The following is a 26740-nucleotide window of genomic DNA, read 5'->3' on the forward strand; positions in this document are numbered from 1 at the left end:
AATATTAGGAACAAAGAACACTGAGGAGAGATGGGTTTGCTTTAAGAGCATATTAAATAAGGGCATTAGCCAATGCATCCCATTGGGTAATAAATTTAAAAGAACGAACAAAAGTCCTGGATGGCTTAACTCCAATGTAAAAATGGATATAAAAGCAAAGGAAAAGGTCATCAAAAAATACAAGGTTGAGGGATCATCCTCAGCATTCAGACTTTATAAAGAATGCAACAAGAAATGTAAGGGTGCAATTAGGACGGTTAAGATAGAACATGAAAGACACATAGCGGAGGAGAGCAAAAAAAATCCCAAGAAATTCTTTAAGTATGTAAACATTAAAAAAGGGAGGACAGACCATATTGGCCCCATAAAGAATGAGGAAGGACATCTGGTTACAAAGGATGGGGAGATGGCGAAGGTATTGAATTTATTCTTCTCCTCAATCTTCACGAGTGAATCGGGGGGCTTCAGTAACTAAAACTGCAGTGTTTATCCTCATGACACAACACAGGAAGCACCTCCATGGTTAACAGAGGACAGAATTAAAATTAGACTTGAGAAACTTACCATTAATAAATCACCGGGACCAGATGGCTTGCATTCGAGGGTAGTTACGGAACTCAGTCAAGTGATTGCCAGACTGTTGTTCCTAATTTTTACAGACAGTCTACTGACTGGAATGGTACCAGCTGATTGGAAAAAAAGCCAATGTAGCACCAATATTTAAAAAGAGCCCAAAATACATCCCTGGGAATTACAGACCAGTTAGCCTAACATCAATAGTATGTAAACTCTTGGAGGGGATGATAAGAGACTATATACAAGATTTTAGTAATGAGAACGGTATCATTAGCAGTAATCAGCATGGATTCATGAAGAATCATTCTTGCCAAACCAATCTACTAACCTTCTATGAGGAGGTGAGTTGCCATCTAGATAAAGGAAGGCCCGTAGACGTGGTGTATCTGGATTTTGCAAAAGCATTTGACACAGTTCCCCATAAACGTTTACTGTACAAAATAAGGTCCATTGGCATGGACCATAGGGTGAGTACATGGATTGAAAACTGGCTACAAGGGCAAGTTCAGAGGGTGGTGATAAATGAGGAGTACTCGGAATGGTCAGGGGTGGGTAGTGGGGTTCCCCAGGGTTCTGTGCTGGGACCAATTCTATTTAATTTGTTCATAAACGACCTGGAGGATGGGGTAAACAGTTCAATCTCTGTATTTGCAGACTATACTAAGCTAAGCAGGGCAATAACTTCTCCGCAGGATGTGGAAACCTTCCAAAAAGATCTGAACAAATTAATGGGGTGGGCAACTACATGGCAAATGAGGTTCAATGTAGAAAAATGTAAAATAATGCATTTGGGTGGCAAAAATATGAATGCAATCTATACACTGGGGGGAGAACCTCTGGGGGAATCTGGGATGGAAAAGGCCCTGGGGGTCCTAGTAGATGATAGGCTCAGCAATGGCATGCAAAGCCAAGCTGCTGCTAACAAAGCAAACAGAATATTGGCATGCATTAAAAAGGGGATCAACTCCAGAGATAAAACGATAATTCTCCCACTCTACAAGACTCTGGTCTGGCCGCACCTAGAGTATGCTGTCCAGTTCTGGGCACCAGTCCTCAGGAAGGATGTACTGGAAATGGAGCGAGTACAAAGAAGGGCAACAAAGCTAATAAAGGGTCTGGAGGATCTTAGTTATGAGGAAAGGTTGCAAGCACTGAACTTATTCTTTCTGGAGAAGAGACGCTTGAGAGGGGATATTATTTCAATATACAAATACCGTACTGGTGACCCTAGAAATAAAACTTTTTCGCAGAAGAGAGTTTAACAAGACTTGTGGCCACTCATTAAAATTAGAAGAAAAGAGGTTTAACCTTAAACTACGTAGAGGGTTCTTTACTGTAAGAGCGGCAAGGATGTGGAATTCCCTTCCACAGGCGGTGGTCTCAGCGGGGAGCATCGATAGCTTTAAGAAACTATTAGATAAGCACCTGAATGACTGCAATATACAGGGATATACAATGTAATACTGACACATAATCACACATAGGTTTGACTTGATGGACTTGTGTCTTTTTTCAACCTCACCTATGTAACTATGTAACCACACTTTGCAGATATTTATTTGTAAAAAAGAATTTTGAAAACCATTTATCATTTTCCTCCCACTTCACAATTTTGTTCCACTTTGTGTTGGTCTATCACATATAATCCCAGTAAAATACGTTTACGTACATTTACATTTACGTTTTTGGTTGTAACATGTGAAAAATTTCAAGGGGTATGAATACTTTTTCAAGGCACTGTATTTACATCCATATCTGAAAAAGATACAGTGGGCACAGAAAGTATTCAGACCCCCTTAAATTTTTCACTCTTTGTTAGATTGCAGCCATTTGCTAAAATCATGTAAGTTCATTTTTTTCCTCACACAGCACCCCATATTGACAGAAAAACACAGAATTGTTGACATTTTTGCAGATTTATTAAAAAAGAAAAACTGAAATATCACATGGTCCTAAGTATTCAGACCCTTTGCTGTGACACTCATATATTTAACTCAGGTGCTGTCCATTTCTTCTCATGATCCTTGAGATGGTTCTACACCTTCATTTGAGTCCAGCTGTGTTTGATTATACTGATTGGACTTGATTAGGAAAGCCACACACCTGTCTATATAAGACCTTACAGCTCACAGTGCGTGTCAGAGCAAATGAGAATCATGAGGTCAAAATGAACTGCCTGAAGAGCTCAGGGGCAGAATTGTGGCAAGGCACAGATCTGGCCAAGGTTACAAAAAATTTCTGCTGCACTGAAGGTTCCTAAGAGTACAGTGGCCTCCATAATCCTTAAATGGAAGACGTTTGGGACAACCAGAACCCTTCCTAGAGCTGGCCGTCCGGCCAAACTGAGCTATCTGGGCAGAAGAGCCTTGGTGAGAGTGGTAAAGAAGAACCCAAAGATCACTGTGGCTGAGCTCCAGAGATGCAGTCGGGAGATGGGAGAAAGTTGTAGAAAGTTAACCATCACTGCAGCCCTCAACCAGTGCTGGAGGGGCTTTATGGCAGAGTGGCCCGACAGAAGCCTCTCCTCAGTACAAGACACATGAAAGCCTGCATGGAGTTTGCTAAAAAACACCTGAAGGACTCCAAGATGGTGAGAAATAAGATTCTTTGGTCTGATGAGACCAAGATAGAACTTTTTGGCCTTAATTCTAAGCGGTATGTGTGGAGAAAACCAGGCACTGCTCATCACCTGTCCAATACAGTCCCAACAGTGAAACATGGTGGTGGCAGCATCATGCTGTGGGGGTGTTTTTCAGCTGCAGGGACAGGACGACTGGTTGCAATCGAGGGAAAGATGAATGCGGCCAAGTACAGGGATATCCTGTGCGAAAACCTTCTCCAGAGTGCTCAGGACCTCAGACTGGGCCAAAGGTTTACCTTCCAACAAGTAAATGACCCTAAGCACACAAATCAGACAGATTTGAAAACCTTATCTCATAATTGCTGTTCCTCATGAGATAAATTGTGAATATTTAGGGAATTGTTGGCTGGTAGACACAATGGGTGGCTATAAAATAACGAAGGAGTGGCTTCACAACAACTCCGTGACTGTTCTTGAATGGCCCAGCCAGAGACCTGACTTATACCCAATTGAGCATATCTGGAGAGACCTAAAAATGGCTGTCCACCAACGTTTACCATCCAACCTGACAGAACTGGAGAGGATCTGCAAGGAGGAATGGCAGAGGATCCCCAAATCCAGGTGTGAAAAACTTGTTGCATCTTTCCCAAAAAGACTCATGGCTGTATTAGATCAAAAGGGTGCTTCTACTAAATACTGAGCAAAGGGTCTGAATACTTAGAACCATGTGATATTTCAGTTTTTCTTAAAATAAATAAATCTGCAAAAATGTCAACAATTCTGTGTTTTTCTGTCAATATGGGGTGCCGTGTGTACATTAATGAGGAAAAAAATGAACTTAAATGATTTCAGCAAATGGCTGCAATATAACAAAGAGTGAAAAATTTAAGGGGGTCTGAATACTTTCCGTCCCCACTGTATATTCTCACCAATTTTCGTTGTGGGTGAAAGTTTTAAGTATCAAAACATATAGCCTTCAAAAATATTTTTGGTTACCTACAAACCAGAATAAAGCCTCTGCATACCAGACATGAACCAGCCACCCATTGTGTCTACCAGCCAACAATTCCCTAAATATTTACAATTTATCTCATGAGGAACAGCAATTATGAGATAAGGTTTTTAAATCTGTCTGATTTATTTCCAGGGATGGTCGAGTGGGGACTGAGATTTTTGCCTTTTCAGGTCATTATCACTTCATTATGTGTTCTTCACTAGGGATGGGCCGAATCGACCCCTGTTCGGTTCACACCAGAACTTTCGAACACCATGAAAGTTCGGATCCGAATAATGAACCCCATTAAAGTCAATGGGATCCGAACGTCAAAAATCAAAAGTGCCCATTTGAAGGCTTATATGCAAGTAATTGGGCATACAATGGTTATAGGGGTCCGGGTCCTGCCTTAGGGGACATGTATCAATTAAAAAAAAGTTTGTGAAAAACGTCATTTTTAAATGAACAGTGATTTTTTGATTTTTAAAGAAAAAGCATAAAAATAAAAAATTTCTTCCAATATAGTGGCTGGGGGATCCCCTTATGCCCCGTACACACGGTCGGACTTTGTTCGGACATTCCGACAACAAAATCCTAGGATTTTTTCCGACGGATGTTGGCTCAAACTTGTCTTGCATACACACGGTCACACAAAGTTGTCGGAAAATCCAATCAATCTAAACACGGTGACGTAAAACACATACGTCGGGACTATAAACGGGGCAGTGGCCAATAGCTTTCATCTCTTTATTTATTCTGAGCATGCGTGGCACTTTGTCCGTCGGATTTGTGTACACACGATCGGAATTTCCGACAACGGATTTTGTTGTCGGAAAATTTTATCTCCTGCTCTCCAACTTTGTGTGTCGGAAAATCCGATGGAAAATGTCCGATGGAGCCCACACACGGTCGGAATTTCCGACAACACGCTCCGATCGGACATTTTCCATCGGAAAATCCGACCGTGTGTACGGGGCATTAGTCTACCTGTAAAGTGACAGATCTGTACCATGCCTAGAATCTGCTGCAGCAATAATTGCATTTATAAAGCCAAAAAAAAATGACATTTTCCCTGCAAGCTGCCTTTATTTTGCTCAGCAACAGCTGGGGAGCCAGTGTGTATGATGAGGCCGCAATGTAGTGCACTGGGAACAAGATTAGAGATTTTTTGGATACATTCTGGTGTCACTTTGACTTTGGATAGAAGTAACGGGTGCGTAAAAATTGGTCTTTGGGTGTCGGTGGCATCTTCCCACCATAACCCTATAGAGGTAATCTCGATGAAAGCATGAATTGGCCTTGCTGTAAAAAATTGCAATGATATGCAGCTGTCAAACAGGTGCAGAAAAATTACTCTTTGGGTGTCGGGGGCGCCTTCCCACCGTAACCCTATAGAGGTACTCTTGATGAAGGCAAAAAAAATTGCAATGATTTGCACCTGTCAAACAGGTACTGAAAAAATGGTCTTTGGGTGTTAATTGTGCCCATGAAACCTATACCAAAAACATTCTTCCAGATAAAATGATTGAATACCCTCAAAGCTAGGCGGCCTCAAAGTCCTGCAGAGATTCCAAAAAGACTTAATCAGTGATATCAGCATCAGGGGCTTCGTAGCTGGTAATCCAGGACTGATTCATTTTTATAAAAGTCAAACCGTCAATGGAGTCTGTGGACAGACATGTTCTATGATCAGTAACGAAACCTCCTGCAGCACTGAATGCCCGTTCTGAAAGCACGCTAGGATGCAGGGCAGCCCAACAACTCAATAGCATACTGGGCAAGTTCTGACCAGTGGTCTATTCTCATGACCCAGTAAGTCAGTGGATCCTCAGCTGGAAAGCTCTCCATCTCTGGTTTGGCCCCAAGGTAATCGTCCACCATGTGATGCAGACGCTGCCGATGGGATGTGAAAGCTGACAGCCCTGGGCGGCGAGGACAAAAAAAATTCCGAAATGCCTCACTTAGGCAGACGCCTTCTCCAACACTCCTCTCTTGACCAACAGAAGACTCAAAACTACGTTTTCTATGACACTGTAACCTACTGAAGTCAGGAAAAATGTTCAATGAAATCCTCTTTAATGTGTCCTCAAGAGATTTTATCTTCTGCACTCTCTGTGGGGAGGGGATGAGTTCTGAGACCTTCCCCTTATAACAGTGGTGAAGGAGGGTTGCCAATCAGTAATCATCCTTCTCCTTTATGCCATGTATTCTTGGGTCCTTTCGCAGGCTTTGAAGCATGAGGTTGCCCATGCGCCTCAAATTTGCAGAGGCTTGAGAAGCAGACTCCTCGGGGTCACTTAGGATGACAGCATCTGGAACTTCCTCCTCCCAGCCATGTACTACTCCCAAGCGTCCTGGGGTTGGAAAGCCATTGCTTACAGATTGAAGCATGTCTTCCTCTTCTTTGAAACCTATGAAAGTGCAAGAATCCTCCTCTTCATCCTCCTCCCCTCTCTCCTCCTGTGTGTTCTGGGACATAGGAATGATGGTGTCTGGATAAAGTGGGCCTTGAGAGGAAAGGAAGTCCTCCTCTTCCTCCTGCTGCTCTGCCTCCAGTGCCCTGTCCATAATGCCACACAGAGTCTGCTCTAGCAGGAACACAACCGTGTCACTGATTGTGTCACTGATGCATGCACTGTCACGGCTCACCATCCTTGTGGCCTCTTCAAATGGTGACAATACAGTGCATGCATCCTTAATGATCAGCTATTGGCGTGGGGAAAAAAAGCCTAGGCGGCCTGAGCCTGTTGTCGTGATGTATTGGCACGGGTACTCGATGATGGCCCTCTGCTGCATGTATAGCGCTGCAACATTGTCAACGTTGAGTTCCATCTGGTGGGCATGTCACAAATCAGGCGGTTTCCGGGCAGGTGGAATTCCTGCTGAATTTCAGCCAACCGAGCACTGGCTGTGTATGACCGCCTGAAATGGCTACAGACTCTTCTGGCCAGCTTTCGCACATCTTTCAACCCTGGGTACGTATTTAGGAAATGATGCACCACCAAACTGAGGACATGTTCCAGGCATGGCACATTTGTCAACTTTCCCTGTCTAAGGGCGGACAGGAGGTTTGAGCCATTATTGCACACCACCATTCCTGGCTCCAGCTGGCGTGGTGTGAACCACCTCTCGGCCTGTCCCTGCTGAGCTGCAAGAATGTCTGCTCCGGTGTGGTTCCTATCCCCTAAACACACCAGCTGAAGCACTGCATGGCACCTTTTAGCCTAACTCATGGAATAGCCCTTTGAACGCTTAGGGGGTACCTGATGTTCATAGGACAATTCTGCAGAGGAAGGCATGCAGGTGGCGGAGGAGGAGGAGGGGGTAGAGCTCACAGATCTAGAGAAAAAGGCTATGATATGAGTAAAGTTGAGGAAGATAGAATTAAAGTATTGAATATGAATAGAGATACATTGTTATCAGAAATCAAGCAACAAGAGTCCTTTCGTCGTGAATTCAATGTGATTCTTGATTTTAATATTCAATTCAGACAGGTGGAAAAAATTATTAGGAAACATAGGGATATTTTAAGAAAAGACAGGCTATTGGGAACCAAGTTACCTGCTCTCCCAGGATTTGTGTATAGAAAGGCCCCTACCCTGAAAGATATAATAGCACCAGGGGTAGTAGACCCCCCCTAAGAAACAGAAAGGTTCGTTTTTTGGAGTATTTACAGGCTTTTTTGTGTGCGGGAGATGTAGGACCTGTCGTCAAGCCGGAGTAATATTAAAAAGAAAAGAATTCTCTTCGAATACAGGTAAAATATATGTGATCAAAGATTTTGTAACCTGCTCCTCTACTGGCATGATTCAGGTCTTGTAATGTGGGTGTGGGTTACAGTACAGTATATAGGTTGCACCTATAGGAGAGCACATCACCAATATTGAAAAAGGGATTATTACTCATAGTGTCTCTAAACACCTTAAATTGGTGCATAATAAGGATCCCAGTTCGCTTAAATTTTGGGGTATTGAACAGGTGGAAAAACATTGGAGGGGTGGTCATTATATCAGACAACTCAGTAAAAGGGAATCCTTCTGGATTTATGAGACCAAGGTTCTTTGGCCGAGGGCTTTGGATATTGATTTTGACCTGAACTGCTTTATTAGTAACTTGTAATATGTATTTTTAAGGATGTTTTTAAATTATTTTTGAAATTAATTTTAAAATGATTTTATATGAAAATACTTTTTATATATATTTTTATAATTTTGTGTAAATACAGTGCCTTGCAAAAGTATTCATCCCCCTTGGCTTTTTACCTATTTTGTTACATTACAGCCTTCAGTTTTTTTCAGCTGAATTATATGTGATGGATCAGAACACAATAAACTAAGTTGGTGAAGTAAAATTAGAAAAATATATACATAAAACTATTTTTCAGAAATAAACTGATAATTGGCATGTGCGTATGTATTCACCCCCTTTGTTATGAAACCCATAAAAAGCTCTGGTGCAACCAATTACCTTCAGAAGTCACATCTGAACTCAACTCATGGACCGGGCAAGGAGGGCATTAATCAGAGATACAGCACAGAGACCTAAGGTAACCCTGGAGGAGCTGCAGAGTTCCACAGCAGAGACTGGAGTATCTGTACATAGGACGACAATAAGCCGTACGCTCCATAGAGTTGGGCTTTATGGCAGAGTGGCCAGAAGAAAGCCATTACTTTCAGCAAAAAACAAAATGGCACGTTTTGAGTTTGCGAAAAGGCATGTGGGAGACTCCCAAAATGTATGGAGGAAGGTGCTCTGGTCTGATGAATTTTTTGGCCATCAAAGAAAACGCTATGTCTGGCGCAAACCTAACACATCACCCAAAGAACACCATCCCCACAGTGAAACATGGTGGTGGCAGCATCATGCTGTGGGGATGTTTTTCAGCAGTCGGGACTGGGAAACTGGTCAGAGTTGAGGGAAAGATTTCCCAATTGAATGCCAGTAATCACTCCTTGCATCTCCACATTAATCTCAGGATCTTATAAAAAGCTAACAGCCATCATTGCGCAACATATTATAATTTATTCAATCATTAAAATAAGTATAGGGAATTTTCAATCACAAGTGGGGTGCCTATAGACCGGCACTAAGTCTTTCCAGCAATGCTCTCAGGGCTAGCAAGCATTGTTCCATCTCCGGAGATGGGGCAGGAAGTGATGGTGTTATCCAGAAGCCTCTACGCATTTCGCATCCAATCATGCGTCCTCAGGAAGCAAAATACGACCGATCGTGGGAGATGGAACGACGCTTGCTAGCCCTAAGAGCATTGCTGGAAAGACTTAGTGCCGATCTATAGGCACCACACTTGTGAGTGAAAATTCCCTATACTTATTTTAATGATTGAATAAATTATAATATGTTGCGCAATGATGGCTGTTTGCTTTTTATGAGATCCTGAGATTAATGTGGAGATGCAAGGAGTGATTACTGGCATTCAATTGGGAAATCTTCAGGCATGCTTATATGAGTGGGTGGTTAACCCAACGTAAACCAAATCCGTCTTTTTACCTTATTTCTGGTGAGTGTCCATTTTAGAAGGTGGTGGTGTTTCACAAATTGGTGAAAGTTTTCCAATCACAGATGTGGATTTGTGCACGTGGGATTTGGATAATCATCTTTTGAAGAGGAATATTGGGACTGTTTTTTGTTTAACACATGATTTTATTCTTGTTTAAGAAGGATCATTTTCTTTATAATATTGCAGTTCACTAAATATGCACTTTATTTGAATTCATGATTATGAACCATTGATAAAGATTGTTTTTGATATGTGGTAAGATAAATATACTATTTAGGGTCAGCGCAGTTGCACCTTTTTCTGTAACATTGCTTACCCCACACTATTGTTGGGGAGATCTATAACTGCAGCAGATTCACTATTTAAATCAAAAGGTAAAGCCACACATTATTATAGATTTATATATTTTTGCACCGGTGACACATTTTTTCACATTTTTAGAGTTCAGGGACAGATGGATGGTGCTAAATACAGGGATATTCTTGAGCAAAACCTGTACCACTCTGTGTGTGATTTGGGGCTAGGATGGAGGTTCACCTTCCAGCAGGACAATGACCCCAAACACACTGCTAAAGCAACATTTGAGTGGTTTAAGGGGAAACATGTAAATGTGTTGGAATGGTCCAGTCAAAGCCAAGACCTCAATCCAATAGAAAATCTGTGGTCAGACTTAAAGATTGTTGTTCACAAGCGCAAACCATCCAATTTGAAGGAGCTGGAGCAGTTTTGCAAGGAGAAATGGGCAAAAATCCCAGTGGTAAGATGTGGCAAGCTCATAGAGACTTATCCAAAGCGACTTGAAGCTGTGATAACCGCAAAAGGTGGCTCTACAAAGTATTGACTTTAGGGGGGTGAATAGTTATGCACATTGACTTTTTCTGTTATTTTGTCCTATTTGTTGTTTGCTTCACAATAAAAAAAAAACATCTTCAAAGTTGTGGGCATGTTCTGTCAATTAAATGACGCAAATCCTTAAACAATCCATGTTAATTCCAGGTTGTGAGGCAACAAAACACAAAAAATGCCAAGGGGGGTGAATACTTTTGCAAGGCATTGTATATGTATTTGAGCAATGTGTTAACCATATTTGCTGTTTGCTATATATATATATATGCAGAGGGTACTTGCGTGATGGAGTCACCAGCATATTTTTATTTAGCCAGATTTGAGATGATTTGGTGTTCTGAGTGTCTCCGTTAGTATTAGTGCTATTTTGTCACTTCCTGTTTCCCATGTGAGACACAAGGTTGTGTCTCATGCAGCCGTCACTGTTAATTGCATCTGGATAGAAAGGGAGGAGCCATTGCACATTACGAGGAGACAGCAGTATATTTAAACAGCAGTGCGACGTCCTGTCTCTGCCCCTTACTGAAGAAGTCATGCCCATTTGACGTAATGCGTATAGGGGGAGGAGTCGAAGTGGTGACATCATCCCGCGAGTATCGTGCTGCTCATAGCATCCTTAGCCCGCACTGCATAAGTGCTTCGTTTGTGAGTATTTTTTTTGTTGTTGTTCCTATCTGGAGAAATAAACCTTTGGCACACAGAGAGCACTAGATCTGGTGTCTTTTTAATCCTATGTGGTATCGGAGTCACCTGAGGGAGGTCTAAGACTGGTCAAGCCATTAAAGAGAGAGAGGGTGAAACCCATGGATTAAGAGCTCCACCCAGGCTGATTCATTGATTACCCCCAGAGGAGATCTGCTTTATCTCACCTGCTGGTAAAACAGGGGTCAGATTTTAAGGGTGAGCAGCTAGGATATCGAGGTGGAGGAGAGCATTAGCACTTTTTATTTGTTGTGCACTATTTGCCTCCTGGACCATGTTTCAGCAGCAAAGTGGATTTTACAGCTGACTGCCTTTTCCAACGATGCCAGAACATTCCCTTCCATGTGATGGTAGAGAGATGGAACGCCTTACGTGAAAAGTAGTAGCTACTGGGAACCTGCCATTGTGGTACAGCACATTGTGTGAATTCACGGAAGGGGGCAGAATCCACCAGGCTGAAAGGCAGAAGTTGGAGAGCCAACAGCTTTGACAAGCTTGCATTTAGACACTGGGCATGTGGGTGGCAGGGACTGTATTTTTTTCTCCGCTGCAGCAGGTGGGGCAGAGAAATTTGCCGGCTACAGTCTATAGCTGGTGGTGTGCTACTGGCAGATGTGCTACTAGGACCTGGGACACCCTATGCTATACCATCATCCCAGTCAGTGGAGGCTGCTGAGAGGTAATGACTTGGTATAGCAGGAGCAGACTGAAGTGGGTAAGGAGGAGGAGGAGGGACAGATTTGTGCCCCTTTTGTGTGGCTTTTACTCTTGCCAATGGGCTGAGTGGTTGGACGTTAAATGCCTTGTTAAGCATGTGGTACCCAAATGGCTGGAGTTTTTGCCACATTTGATGTGCCTGCAGATGTGCTGAAAAAGGCCCAGACAGCTGAGCTTTGGGGAGTGGGCCGGGAGATAACAGCTGCAGAATGTGATGGAATAGGGTGGCTGCTTTCTACTCTTTCTTGATGTCTCTTTCTTGTACCCTTGGAGTTGTGCGTCTTGGCACCCAAGTCGCATCAGTGACCTCATCATCATTATCTCCATCTCCTCCATTATCATTACCACTGGAGACAACTTGGCAATACGCTGCAGCTGGGGAACCATGAATGCCAATTCGTCTACCAGTGTTCTCCCCTCTCGCGAGGCTCATGTTCCTGTCATCCTCAACCTCAGAACCAATATCTGAATCCAGTAATGGCTGGGCATCATCAAGGTGCAAGTGGCTGACGCTGTGGTCAAAAAACTCAGCTGACTCCTCCATGTTAGGGCTATGTCAGGAATAGATGTGGACAAGGAGGCAGGTTTATCCACTATGGCAACTGCAGGGGACTGCACACTTGTCTCTGCTTGCGTAACAGAGGATGAGGAGGATGAGGAAGGTTTAGTAAGCCAGTCCACCACCTCCTCTGCATGCTGTGGCTAGATAGCACGGGCAGACTCACTAAACAGAAGAAATGATGCCCTGCCTGAGGACTGACCACCACGTCCACCTTTGCCTGTGGACACATTTGTTGCTGGCCCCCTTACAGTGCCAAGGGAACATCTGCCTCTCCTTGTTGTCCTCCCAGACATTGTTGGGAGGGAGGGGGCGGTGCTTATAAGCAAATGTAAAGAAGAAGTGGAAATCTGTATGTAGATGCACTTTAATGAATGTAAAGTGGTGTTTGGTGCACTTTAATTTGTGTACTCACACTACACAGACACACTCCACGCATACACTATAATATACTGCAATATAATGCGACAAAAATACAGTACAACACACAAAACTATATGGCATTAAACTGGCAGTAACGCACACAAAACGATATGGCGTTAAACTGGCAGTAACACACACAGAACTATATGACGTTAAACTGGCAGTAACGCACAAAAAAACTATATGGTGTTAAACTGGCAGTAATGCACACAGAACTATATGGCGTTAAACTTGCAGTAACGCACACAGAAGTAAATGACATTAAACTGGCATTAACAGTCACAAAACTATATAGTGATAAACTGGCAGTAACGCACACAAAACTATATGGCCTTAAACTGGCAGTAACGCACACACAGAAGTAAATGGTGTTAACTGGCAGTAACGCAATCAAATAGATGGTGTTCAACTGTCACTACACTGATGCTATCTGAACTGTCTCTACTCTAGCTATACACTAATGTCAAGATTACTGACACAGTCTCACTACACTACACTGAAACTATCTGAGCTGTTCCTACTCCACACTAATGTATGTATGAATGACACGGTCTCACTACACTACAGTGAAACTATCTGAGCTGTCCCTACTCTAGATGCACACTATGCAAAGCTGAATGATGGTCCTCCTCACTACACTCACACTATCCCTAGACTCACACTAAACTAATATTCTACACTGACAATTGAAGCAAACTAGCACAGTATAGCACACTAACTACTGTATTTATTGGCGTATAACACTCAATTTTTCACCATGAAAATTGGGTGCAAATAGCATGTGCGTGTTATACGCCAATACTTCAATTTTAGCTGCCTCGGAGGGGACAGGGAGGGGGGCGAGACGAGTGCCGTCAGATTACATACAGTGAGAATCTCCTGTTTACTAGGCGGCCTCTGTAATAGAAAGTCCCGTCTCCTGGGCCGCCATTGGACCACTGTTCTGTCTATCATAGGAGATTCTCACTGTATGTAATCTGTCGGCGCTCATCCCGCCCCCCTCCCTGTCCCCTCTAGGCTGCAGATGGGCATCAATCAGGCTGCACTGATGGAAGTGGTGAGGCTGCTACAGTGAAATGGCAGTGGTGCGGCTGCTGCATTGATGGCAGTGGTGAGGCTGCTGCATTGATGGCAATGGCAAGGTTGCTGCATTGATGGCAATGGTGGGGCTGCACTGATGTGGACTAATGAGGCTGCATTGATGGCACTTGTGAGGCTGCAGATGGGCATTGATCAGGCTGCATTGATGGCAATGGTGAGGCTGCAGATGGGCACTGACCCTTATTTTGCTTCAAAGTTCCTTATTAAAAATTTAAGTTTTTTTCCTGAAACTTCCCTCTTAAAATGAATGTGCGTGTTATACGCCTGTGCGTGTTATACGCCGATAAATACGGTAACTAATAGCACTGAACAGAGCCCTGTTCTATCTCTCTACGCCAAAATAACACTAAAAATGGCTGCCATTGAACGAATACTTTTATACTGGGGGGGCGGGAATGAGCCATGATTGAATAAAGTCATGATGACAGTATCCAATCATGACTCTGACAGTGCTCTGTGTCCTGATTGGCTGAAGCTTTCACTGCTTCAGCCAATCAGGGCTTGCAATGTTCTGTTAAGTGCTGCAATGCATTGTGGTTGGTTTGGGGGGCCGAACAAACGGTCGAACAACCCGTTTGTTTGGATGTTCGGTGAAAGTCCGAGCAACGAAAGTTCGGCCCAAACTTATGCTCCGGCCGAACCATTCGCCCACCCCTAATCTTCATCATGTCACCACGTTCTCAGCTAGCATGATTTTAACTCATGACTGTCATGGTGCAGCACTTTTTTACTTAGGAGTTCCTAGGTGCTGTGTATACCATAGGGGCATCTTTTAAGGTTTATGTGGGTATTGGAGGACCAATTTAATCGCTTCCGGACCAGCCGCCACAGTTTTACTGTGGCAGGTTGGCTCCTCTGTGCGAAACCACGTAACTGTACATGGGCTTGTGGGATCCCGGATAGTAGGCACGCTCCCGCTGCACAGTGGGGGTGTGGCCGACGGTTGCGATGACCACCGGCCACGAGTGATTGTGAGCAGGAGACACAGAACCGGGACGAGTGTGAACACACTCTTCCCTGTTCTGTTCTGACAGGAGTGACAGATCGTGTGTTCCTATTAGCTAGGAACTACGATCGGTCACCTCCTGTAGTTATTCCCTCCCCCTTCAGGTAGAATCACCTCTCAGGTAACACAGTTAACCTCTTCACCACCCCCTAGTGTTAACCCCTTCACTGCCAGTGTCATTTTTACAGTAATCAATGCATTTTTAATCGCACTGATCGCTGTAATAATGCCAATGGTTCCAAAAATGTGTCAAAAGTGTCCGATGTGTCCGCCATAATGTCGAAGTGACAATAAAAATCGCAGATTGCCGTCATTACTAGTAAAAAAATAAAATAAAATAATAATGCTATAAATCTATCCCCTATTTTGTAGACACTATGACTTTTGCACAAACCAAGCAATATACGCTTATTGCGATTTTGTTTTACCAAAATTATGTAAAAGAATACATATTGGCCTAAACTGAGGAAAAAAAATTGTTTTTTTTATATATTTTGGGGGATATTTATTATAGCAAAAAGTAAAAAATAATGTGTTTTTCTCAAAATTTTCGCTCTTTTTTTGTTTATAGCACAAAAAATAAAAACCGCAGAGGCGATCAAATACCACCAAAAGAAAGCTTTATTTGTGGGAAAAAAAGGACGTCAATTTTGTTTGGGTACAACGTCGCATGACCACGCAATTGTCAGTTAAAGGGACGCAGTGCTGAATCGCAAAAAGTGCTCTGGTCAGGAAGGGGGTAAATTCTTCCGGGGCTGAAGTGGTTAATCAGACATCAAAAACGGTAACTGCACAAGACCCCATGGTTCAAAAATAGCAATGGAACTAGAAAAACAGGGGTGATCCTAAGGTGACAAGAGGTCATTTTTTTAAACCTCTCATTGTAAATTGTTAAAAATAACAACTCATCCCATCAAAAAAAAAAAAAATCGAAAATAAAAAAACAACCTAACATGTCTTATCATAAATCTTACAAATATAAAAACATAATGCTATTCCTTTAAGAGTTGTGCAAAATATGTGAATGAACAATATTATCAAATAAGGTGACTCTTTGTGACAAACCAGTGCATAGCTTAATACATATAAAAAGCACATACAATAAAATAAACCAGTGCTATTGACTGTTAAACTTGTAAAAAAAGTCCATATGCTTGTGAAACCAACTGGGTGAAAAAAATCTTTGGTGTGGACCATGCGAAAACACTGTGCTTCAACACCACATGAATACTTCACCTTCTTACCAGATAATATAACCGCCCAACACTGAGCTCAATGATGCTTGTGAAAAAGGGTGCTTCAGGATCATCCGTTGATTCATACACCAGCCATCAAATCTCTCTACGGCACGCTTAGCCTCAATGAACAGCAGTAGGAACCATCTTGATTGCTTTATTAACAATTTAAAACAAGGAGAAATTATGAATTACTAACATAAGGCAGAGAAACTGCGCTGTCTGGGAGAAGTAGAGAGCCAAACCACTATGTAGTGCTGTCCTTCCAGTTTACATCCAGCCAATTCACTCCAGGATCACTAAGCTGTTCCAAACATGTTTCATCACGTAGGATATCATCAGGGGCCCCAAAACATGCTTAGTGATCCTAGAGAGAATTCTAGGATGTGAGCTGGAAGGACTACAGCACTGCATAGTAGTATGGCTTTGCACTTCTCCCCAACAGCAATGTTCCTCTGCCTTATGTCAGTAATTCATAACAGTGGCTTCTCCTTGCTTTATATTTTTAATAAAGTGATCAAGCTGGTTCCTGCTGTTGCTGTTCATTGAGGCTAAGCTTGTCGTGGAGAGATTTGATGACTGGTGGATGGGTCAGTGGATAATCTTGAAGCACCTTTTTTTTCACAAGCATTTATTGACCTCAGTGTTAGGAGGTAATATTAATTAATAAGGAGGTGGGAGTATTTATGTGGTGTTGAAGCACAGTGTTTTTGCATGGTTCACACTGAAGATTTCTTCACCTAGTTAGTTTCACAAGTGTATGGACTTTTTCAAGTTTAGCAGTCAATAGCACGGTTTATCCACGAGTGTTATTTTGGAGCAATAATATATCTCACCCAGAAACCACTGAACACATTTATGCCCCTACATAGGCAATTGTGTACATGCCATTTATTACTCCTATAGTCATTCCATACTTTGCCTGGAATGACTCAGGCACAGATCTTGTACAGTATATTTTTGTCAGTAACTCAATAGATAAATTGGCAACTTCAACTTCCTGTGAAACTAAATTTGTACCTTGTTATATAAAGATATACATTATGCATGGATTAGCTTACACCAGAAAAATATTCCTGAAATATACTTGAATGCACAGAAACATCATCTCTCCAACTCCCACTGTAATATGCCAGAGCGTGACTAGTAAAATTCAATTTCTGGGCGGGGATGCACACAAATACGCTCTTATTATTTAATAGAGGTTAATGTGGGAGGCCCCATATGCATCACCCACTTGTTCAGTTTATGGAGAGCAATGAGTTTACAGACCAGTCTGACTGGCATACTGCCATTTGCTAAACTTACCAATTTACAAAATGATGTATTATGATTTCCACATTGAGAAGCATGTTAACCTTTTTAGTACCAACCCCCTTCCCTCCAAATAATAATAGTATTCATCTCGAGTTGTTACAACATGCACATTTTGATAGCATGAGATTTAGGAATTTTCACCCAGCCTTATGACCTAGTTTTGAGTTTGATAATCCTGTAGAGGTTTCATCTGTCTCTAAACCAATTACAATCCAACAATTATGTTAATACATACTGTATATAAAATCATCTGATCTAATCTTTGTAAAAGGAGAAACAAGCTGATGTCAGTTTTGAGCATCTATTAGAAACCGTTTTTTAAGGTATCTTGTCATTAAGGGATTTGGAGCCATTGCTGACCTTTTCTTCTGAAAATGCTAGCTGCTGGGCTGTCATGCCAACTGTCCTACAAAAGTACTGTGAGACACTGACCTGACAACTAAGCAGGTAGGAACTCTTGACATTTCTCTGACTTTGTTTTCTGCATTCATTCAGCTTAATGACCCAATGGGTTTTATACAGCAGATAGGGAACTAGCAGTTTCCAAAAGAGAGGGTCTCTGTATTTTCCCTTAACAGTTTTACTTTAACTCCTAAAGTGTATGCCTGGAAAAATACAAATTACTTTTTTTGTAATACATGCAAAGTATATAAAATACTGTAAGTATGGAAAAATACTTGTTGATTTGCCAAAAGTCCATTGTGCTCCTATCTTCCTGTTTGGGCTGAAAGTTTACTGAAATCCCAGCTGGCACAGTCAGCCCTGACTGATGGACTACAAACCTTGCCTATCCCCCAACCCCTCTCATTCCACATACATACATTGATTTCTTTCCCAGCGAAGAAATGCTGCTACCATAACTCGCAAGAGCCAGTGCCCTAAGGGCTGTCAGGAGATGTAGTCCTGGACGGAAAGTGGAATTGACTATGTCAATAGGAACTGAGCTCTCAGCAGCTGCTCCTGCAAGCCTGAGGAGAGGGAGGTTTTTGGTCAAATTTGGGTTATGCCTGGACCTACCCTTAAGAACTGGAATGTATAGTCTTTTACAATGTGTATATACTGTACATATAAGAATATTTTTAATAGGTAATACTTTTTTTCTGTGTATAATTATACAAATTCATAGGGATGGCCAGATTTGATCACTATGTATGCAGGCTCTGCATATAAAAAAAACAAAAAATCTGTGCTAAACTATATAGGGAATGAGGTGCTGCTGCTCATAAATAGCCTAAATACTAAAGCTCAAAACATGTGAAAAAATAGAAAACAAGTGTGCATCCACTCTTATTTAAAAAATATATGTCAAAAAATATATGTATATATATTATAGAAATATGATCAAGTGAGTGTCAAAAATGCAATATCTCAAATGGAATACTCATAAGAAAGATATCAATGTGAAAAAAACAATTAGTGAACTAATCAGAGATGACTGTTGTTCAAAAACAAAAACAAATAAAGTCCATATAAGTGAAGTGGTCACGATATGCGACCCCCGTATATCTTCCAATACTCTGATACTCTGAAGCCAGGAAATAATATCAATGCCACTTACCAGATTCGTAGGATCTCAAATTATAGTGATGAAAGACGCTTGTGCATAAGCCTGCCGGCAGGAATGCGATACTCTTGTGGTTTAATTCAGGGGTAAAAATCCTTTGGTTGCAGCGAGATATTCAATTTTGGACAAAAAGACTTCCAGACAGGAATCATCCTATATTTTTCAGATAGTCCTGGATGGTCTCGTTCAATAGAGGACAGAAGAGGAGGACTTCATAGTGTAATTAGTCAAAAAAAGGTTTATTTTTAAAAAGTAGCAAACGGTTACATCCAAGAACACGGTAAGAAAGAATTAAAACAGCCACGGCTCAAGCCAGCTGACTGTTTGGCGTGATGACGTCAAGGGCTAGTGCTCCAACCGATGCGTTTCCCCATACAAGGCATCGACTGGGAACGAAGGCTCAGGATCTCTATAATTTGAGATCCTACAAATCTGGTAAGTGGCATTGATATTATTTCCTGGCTTCAGAGTATCAGAGTATTGGAAGATATACGGGGTCGCATATTGTGGCCACTTCACTTATATGGACTTTATTTGTTTTTGTTCAGTCATCTCTGATTAGTTCACTAATTGTTTTTTTCACATTGATATCTTTCTTATGAGTATTCCATTTGAGATATTGCATTTGTGACACTCATTTGGTCATATATCTATAATATATATACTTATATTTTTTCAAATTTTTTTTTTAAATAAGAGTGGATGCGCACTTGTTTTCTATTTTTCACATGAAGGCTCTGCAACCTGGTTTGCAGCACTAATAAGCAGCTGTGCTTTACTGCTCCTTCTCAAACAAATACAAACCTATGAGCCAGTAGATCCATTGAAAACACACCCCAACTCAACTCACATCTTATCGCCAAATTTTGTAAGCAAGCGATTCAGCATGATTGTATCAGCCAATCTACAAATCTCTATAAAGCTGGATACACACTATACAACTTTTGTTGTTCAATTTCCTTTAGATTTACCTTCAACTATGTAGTGCAAGGGCCTGCCTGATTGCATACAAATTGAAAGTGTTTAGGTTTGACCTCATATTATATGATTTTGGTAAATGTAAAGGAAAAAATCTAAAGAAGATTGTATAGTGTGTATCCAGCTTAAAGTTGAAATCCAGTCAGAATAATAAAAAAAATCTTCCCTTTGGTAGTCCCCATCCCCCAAACAGTAAGGTTAGTTTAGTCAAGGGGGATTACCAGAGAGGAATACCTACCTTATTCCTTGCTCCTCAGTTATTGGTGCCCTAGCCTCGGAATATGGGTGGACCATCAACACCCTTACTTACAATGGAGGACTGTTGTTCCTGCATTATTCCCCATAATGTCAGTGAGGAGGTAGCCATACAATCAACAAAGAGGAGCTGCTTTGTAGACCCGTCACACCTGTTGGGCAGGAAAGTATTTCTGCCTACCCTATGCCCTCAAGACTAACCAAGCATCAGAGCTTTACTCAGAGGGTCAGGGGTTTGAGGGGGGTAGGCTACCAAACATCAAACACTTTAAAATAAACACTGAAATAATAATTTAAACTATGTGATCACAGAAAATACAGTATACTTTCCCCTAAAAAGTAAAGCCCCTTTAACCCAGCATTTTGAAACCATAGATAAATTAAACAGTAAGGCCCCGTTCATACCTGAGCAATTTTCTGCTTGAAGCTTGTAGCTCTAAAACTTTCAACAAGCTAAATCTCATTCATTTCAATGGCTCCTGTTCACATCTGAGTGTTTTCTCGCCTAGAAAAATGCAAAATGCCTGTCGCTCAAAAAAGTAGATGAGCTTCCTTTTGGCAGATTACAAGTGTTTTTGGCCCCATAGACTTCAATAGAAATGCCTTGAGCATTTTACGAGTGTTTTCTGCTGAAAAGCAGCTGTCCACCTATAATGTCCTCTCCCTCTCCTACCCCTAGTGCTTTCTATTGGCTAAACAAAAATGCCTGAAGCTGCAAAACGCTTGTAATACACTTTAAAAACTTTTGTAAAAAGCTGCAAAAAATGCTTTTAAAAAAATTGCCTGAAAAACACCTTTAAATCGCTATGCTCAGGTGTGAGTGGAGCCTAAGTGAATTCATAGGTCCATTTCAGTTAAACTTCATTGCTTTGTATTTTTAGCTGTAAATTCAAAAGAAACTCATTTGCTTACCAACTTTTTCTTCTCCTTGTCCCTTCCAGATTTAGCAGCTTTGGTGTCAGTCTGTGCACCCTCATGGGCTGTATTTGCATGATTATTTTTCTTCTCCTAAAAAGTTACAGAGGTGTCACTTACAAACTGCTGAATTTATTACTATACATTATGTAATATAATCACTAAAAAGTAGGATTAAGTTAAACTGTGATGAATTTGATACTCCCCTAGGACAGTCATTCAGTGACACATACTAGGTAAATCCCTAATAACAGTATTGCAATCATAAAACACAACTGTGTTTTTCTGACCTGTAAAGGGTTTTGGATCATCAGCTTGACATTTTGTTGTCTCAGGGTCTGTAATCTCCAGATGGAATAGATCTGTAGATTTCCAGAATGTAAGACTAATTATCTCCATATCAGCAATAGGCATTGTACAGCACACTCCAGTGACTGGTGACTCAGGCTGCCTTCCACATACTGGTAACCTGATGGTCCTTTTTATCTTGCCTCCCACCAACCTCATACTGCCAATTAAGCACCAACCCTCAACTGTCAAAACCTGCACATAACAAGGATATATTCTCTGTGCTGTATGGAAGGACAGGTGTCTACCTTAAACTTTAGTCCCCCAAAAAGAATAAAACCTACCTTTTTGGTGTGCTCGCAATGATAAGTGCCCTGTCCCATTTACTGATTAAGAGATCAAAAACCTTGGCCAAACAGAAAAGAATATAGAACTTTAGAATCCATTGTTATTTTTCTGGGTAAGGATTCGTTAGAAAGTCCATTATTACTTCCGGACACAGTAGAAGTGCAATTATCCACATTAGTTCCATGCTTCACAGATTTTGGAAACCAATTCTGCTTTCTGAGAAGGCGATGTTACAGTTCTTTGTAGAAGACCATCGAAGACCCCAGCTGAAATGCTTACAGAAACAAGATACTTTTTTTTAAATCCACTGGTCCCCAGGCTATGTAAGACTAATATAATCCTGTGCTTGGAAAATCAGTAGAGCTTTAAATGCAGTAGATGCCCTGTATATTTGCTTTCTTTTAAGCATCAGTTTGCCAAGAGATAAAGGTTTGCTTCATCAAAATGAATGGCACACGTGTGTATAATCCACAACATTCCAGGACAAAACCTAGCTGGACCAGGTTGGATGATTTAGAATAGAGCAGGGCTCACTGAATATCCTGCTATTAATGTGTGCCTGGAGCTGCAAGAATTCCCAGCCACAGATCCGTCAAACACAAAACACCAGAGTCTTAGCATCTCCAAATGAAGCGCTGTTTGTAACATATGGCTGTCAGCAGAATGAATCATTCACAGAAATGCCAGCATCAGGGAACAGATTCTTCTCCCCAAAAACTGCTGGAATACCTGTCATTATTCTCAGGCAACGCAGATTAGGGAGTTAAAAAAGGTCAGCAGCAGATGAGAAATCTTGCATCTTGTCTTGATCCTAGAGGAAGAATGTTGCAGTGACTGCTATGCATGTTGTAAAGGCAGTTCTTTATATACAGATATTAGGAAACAGGCTCAGCATCCCGGGTAGGAATACAGCTCCTGCCTTCCCATATACCGTAGTTTATGAGTGAAGAGGACAGCAGGACTAAATCACTGGGTTATTTTCCTAGCCAATAGTTAGGTGGGTAACATTAGGGTTTAAAGCAGTATTAAACCCTAATGTTTAACACATTGAGTGCAATAAAATAAACATTCCCCAGTAAACTACTGTTAAAATTCATACCCCAGCACTTGCAGTTTACATTTTTCAATACTGTTGGCTCCTACTTTCTCAGTGCTGCTTCCCTGAACTTCTGGTCTTCAAAAGCAAAGAGTTAACAGTGGATAGGGCAGTCTGTTAGCTTGTAGAGGGGAGGAGGAGGGAGGAGCAGAAAAGTGCCTTGCCACCAGGCCCAGACTGGGACAAAAAATAGCCCCGGGTATTTTAGACTGCGCAGGGGCTGTTGGTGGCGAAATATTCATGGAGTCGGTCCACTGCACTGTAATGTAAAGGGGCACGATCATATAACAGGGACTGCACTGTAATGATTACAGTGCCCCATTACAGTGCAGTCCCCTTTATATCACAGCGCACCTCGCAGTCAGATGGCGTCAGTAGGCAGAGGATGGTGTCGGTAGGGCAGAGGATGGTGTCGGTAGGGCAGAGGATGGTGTCGGTAGGGCAGAGGATGGTGTCGGTAGGGCAGAGGATGGTGTCGGTAGGGCAGAGGATGGTGTCGGTAGGGCAGAGGATGGTGTCGGTAGGGCAGAGGATGGTGTCTGTAGGGCAGTGGATGGTGTCTATAGGGCAGTGGATGGTGTCGGTAGGGCAGAGGATGGTGTCGGTAGGGCAGAGGATGGTGTCAGGAGGGTAGTGGACTGTATCAGTATTTTATTTTTTTACCATTTTATTTTGTATTTTATTTATTTTTTTGGCATATTTTTAACAGCCCTGTTGGGGTGCTTTTGTGAAATATCAGGGGTCTAAACAGACTTCACTTCTGAGACAGAGAAAGAAATTGAGGATGTAAATTCTTGAATTCCATTCTTTGCAGCCTCAGCTGCACTGAAGATGAATAAGCAGGGAGCTCTGCACAGACCCCCTGTTTATTCACAAACTAGTGCATTATATATTCTTTCCATACCACGTTCTGCCTATTTTTCCCCATAAAATCATCTACCCGATTTGTCCACATCATCCTCTATGCACTTTGTCCACTTTAAATTATGTTATATCTGTCTACACAACCTTCTGTCCACTTTCTCTAAAAAATCTTCTGTCCACTTTGTCCACTCTAGCTCCTGTCCTGTCTGCTCCACCTCCATACTGTGTAGGGAAATTTATGATCAGTGCTGTATCACTAATATATATATGTTTGATGTGTTAATACATTTATTATATTGTGTATTCTTTTGTCAGCACTACAGAACAAGTGAACAAACATGTTTTTCTCTTAAAATATATGTTGCCAGCAAGTTAAGATAAACATTCTGTAGTATAAGCTGTTGTAGATGGTAATCACATTGTAAGCAGTAGTGTGAAGATGCAAGTCATTGTATGTGATGCGCTGATAACAATAAGTCACGGAATGTTAAGTCATCATTCTACGTCATCATAGCTCTGAAAAATATCGATAAAGCAGAAAAGCTAGGTGTGTCTACCATAGAATGGGTATAAAAGTAGGAAAGTTGTCATATTCTCTAGAACAAGGCTAAGACACACATTCTGTGTACAAGCTCTGTTCTCCATATATATATATGCAATAAAAACCTTTGAATTTGGAGCCATTTTGTTTTCAGGCATTTAATCCTTTTACAATACCACATTACAAATCTGCTCATTTTACCCATACATCTTCTGCTGCGTCAGCTCTACCTACCAGTATGAAGAACTAGAGGTAGAGCTGCAGCCGAAACTTCCTCTGCAGACAGCTTGACAGCTGGCGTGTCCCAGATTCGGCGGATTGGATTGGGAGTGCTTTTCTTTCATACACCTGATTACATCATCATCCAGGGACCGCACCGCCTGAGGCGTGGCTGCCAGTTTAGCAATTGGGCCGCTCAGGCTCCCCTGGAGCACAGGCGGAGTGGGAGGTGAGTGGCGGCCGTGGTGGCCGCTTACCTCCCGCTGTGCAGTCTGGTCATGAACAGGTCACCGACTGGGTGGCCCCGGCCCACTGGGCAAATGCCTGGTGTGCCCTATGGCCAGTCCAGGCCTGCTTGCCACCCTGTGCTAAAGGGCTGTGTGTTTCTATTGATACACACAGTGTAGGGAGACACAACTATAGTCCCTGCATGTAAGGGTGGCTTCATAGAATCCTTCAAAATAAAAGGAGTCACCATGAAACAGGAAGCCTCGGGCAGCAGTCCTGGCACCAGCTTAAACAGGAACATAGGCAAGGATTAAAAGACGAAGGAGCTGCATACTCAGTAAGTGTCTAAATCAACGTCTGAAAGCACCTAATGCATACCTTCACCCTAAAGGGGAAGTTCTGCTTTAAGGCCTCCTCCCCCACTCTTCTTTAGCAATTGGCACAATTTTTTTTTGGGGGGGGGGGGTGGGTACCTGGTTTTGACTGGTACCCACTCACACTTCACTCAGATCCAGTTAAGATGCCGTCACCAGGAACCGAAGACTGGTGGGAAAAAAAGGCTCGAATGAGCACAGCGCTGGATCCCGGGACAGGTGAGTGTCTATTTGTTAAAAGGCCCCAGTTACAGTTTTTGTAGCTGCCGACTTTTAGTTTTCAGAAATAGGACTAGAGCTCCTCTTTAAGGAGCGTTTAATATCACTTTATGGGTTTCTGTTGCCTCTTCAGATATACTTGGCCTATCATTTTAAGGTTTTAGCTAATAATAAGTGTTGTGTAAATCATAATTGGTGTAGCAAGTATCGAAAGTTTAAACCAAAAATAAATTTGTTTGGAAAGCATATAGAAAGCAGAATTTTTATTCTGTCGCATGTGAATTTTCGTGACTTTAGTAAACCCATCAGATTCGATCTGAGATTAGCATGCAAAAAAAAACAAAAAAAAACGGATGACAATTCGTTCAATAATCTCATTGTGTGTACCAGGCATAAGACTTGTGCTGTCCCATTCTGCTGTGAGGACTGATGAGTTGCTATAGCTGTCAGAGTGCTGGCTGCCAGGACCTGCAAGCAGAAAGACTGTTGTGAACTCAGGGTAAGTTGCTGTGTTGTGCTCATTAGAGGCTGTGCTGCTGCATTGTGCCTGCCAGAGACTACTCCCTTAAAATTACTGTGAGGTGCTACTGCTAAGGACTCCAGGGTGGGTGAAGGCTGTAATTTCATCTAGCACTGTGTGTGCAGCGTGACCCCTCGCCAGGCTTCAAGAAAACTAACGTGCCACGTGCAGCGTGACCCCTCGCCATGCTTCAAGAAAACGGACGTGCCACGTGCAGCGTGACCCCTCGCCAGGCTTCAAGAAAACTAACGTGCCACGTGCAGCGTGACCCCTCGCCATGCTTCAAGAAAACGGACGTGCCACGTGCAGCGTGACCCCTCGCCATGCTTCAAGAAAACGGACGTGCCACGTGCAGCGTGACCCCTCGCCATGCTTCAAGAAAACGGACGTGCTATGTGCAGTGTGACTCCTCGCCAGGCTTCAAGAAGACACATCAGGACTATAGGGAGTGATGAGAGGTTCTTAGGCCACTTGTTTAATACTGACCCTGCTGCAGTTATTGTTGTTTAACCCCTTTGTGCTGGTGGTGTGCATATATGCGCCCTTTCGGCAGGTGGGCCTTAATGATGAGAGGCCACATATATGCATACCAGAATGTAAACAGAGCTGTGCCGAGAGTGTGTGCCCTGTGCACTCCCGACACAGTTACGGGCGGCTAACGGAAAGCTCCTGATCTCTACTTGCGATTGGGAGCTTTCCGATTATGTGACCATTGTGAAAGCAAATTACAGAGGTCACATGATTAGAAATCCAGCC

General features: G+C 42.2%; 1 protein-coding gene across 20 annotated transcripts in view; it reads right to left on the bottom strand.

Annotated features, from left to right (window-relative positions):
* The window catches only part of RIMBP2 (RIMS binding protein 2), an 883237-nt gene that overhangs the window by 829235 nt on the left and 27262 nt on the right, over positions 1–26740 (bottom strand). For 3 of the 20 annotated variants that reach the window (XM_073628131.1, XM_073628113.1, XM_073628087.1), the window contains exons 1-2: positions 21920–22570; positions 21285–21380 (exon numbers count right to left, since the gene is read on the bottom strand). In XM_073628131.1, the coding sequence (XP_073484232.1) occupies positions 21285–21380; positions 21920–21958 (135 nt within the window). In that variant the 5' untranslated portion in view covers positions 21959–22570. Of the gene's footprint in view, positions 1–21284; positions 21381–21577; positions 21597–21919; positions 22681–26740 lie in introns of those variants that run through there. The other 17 variants (XM_073628253.1, XM_073628244.1, XM_073628233.1 and 14 more) reach the window with 14 other exon arrangements.

Source organism: Aquarana catesbeiana, linkage group LG01, assembly GCF_042186555.1.
Source record: "Aquarana catesbeiana isolate 2022-GZ linkage group LG01, ASM4218655v1, whole genome shotgun sequence".
Taxonomy (NCBI): Eukaryota; Metazoa; Chordata; class Amphibia; order Anura; family Ranidae; genus Aquarana; species Aquarana catesbeiana.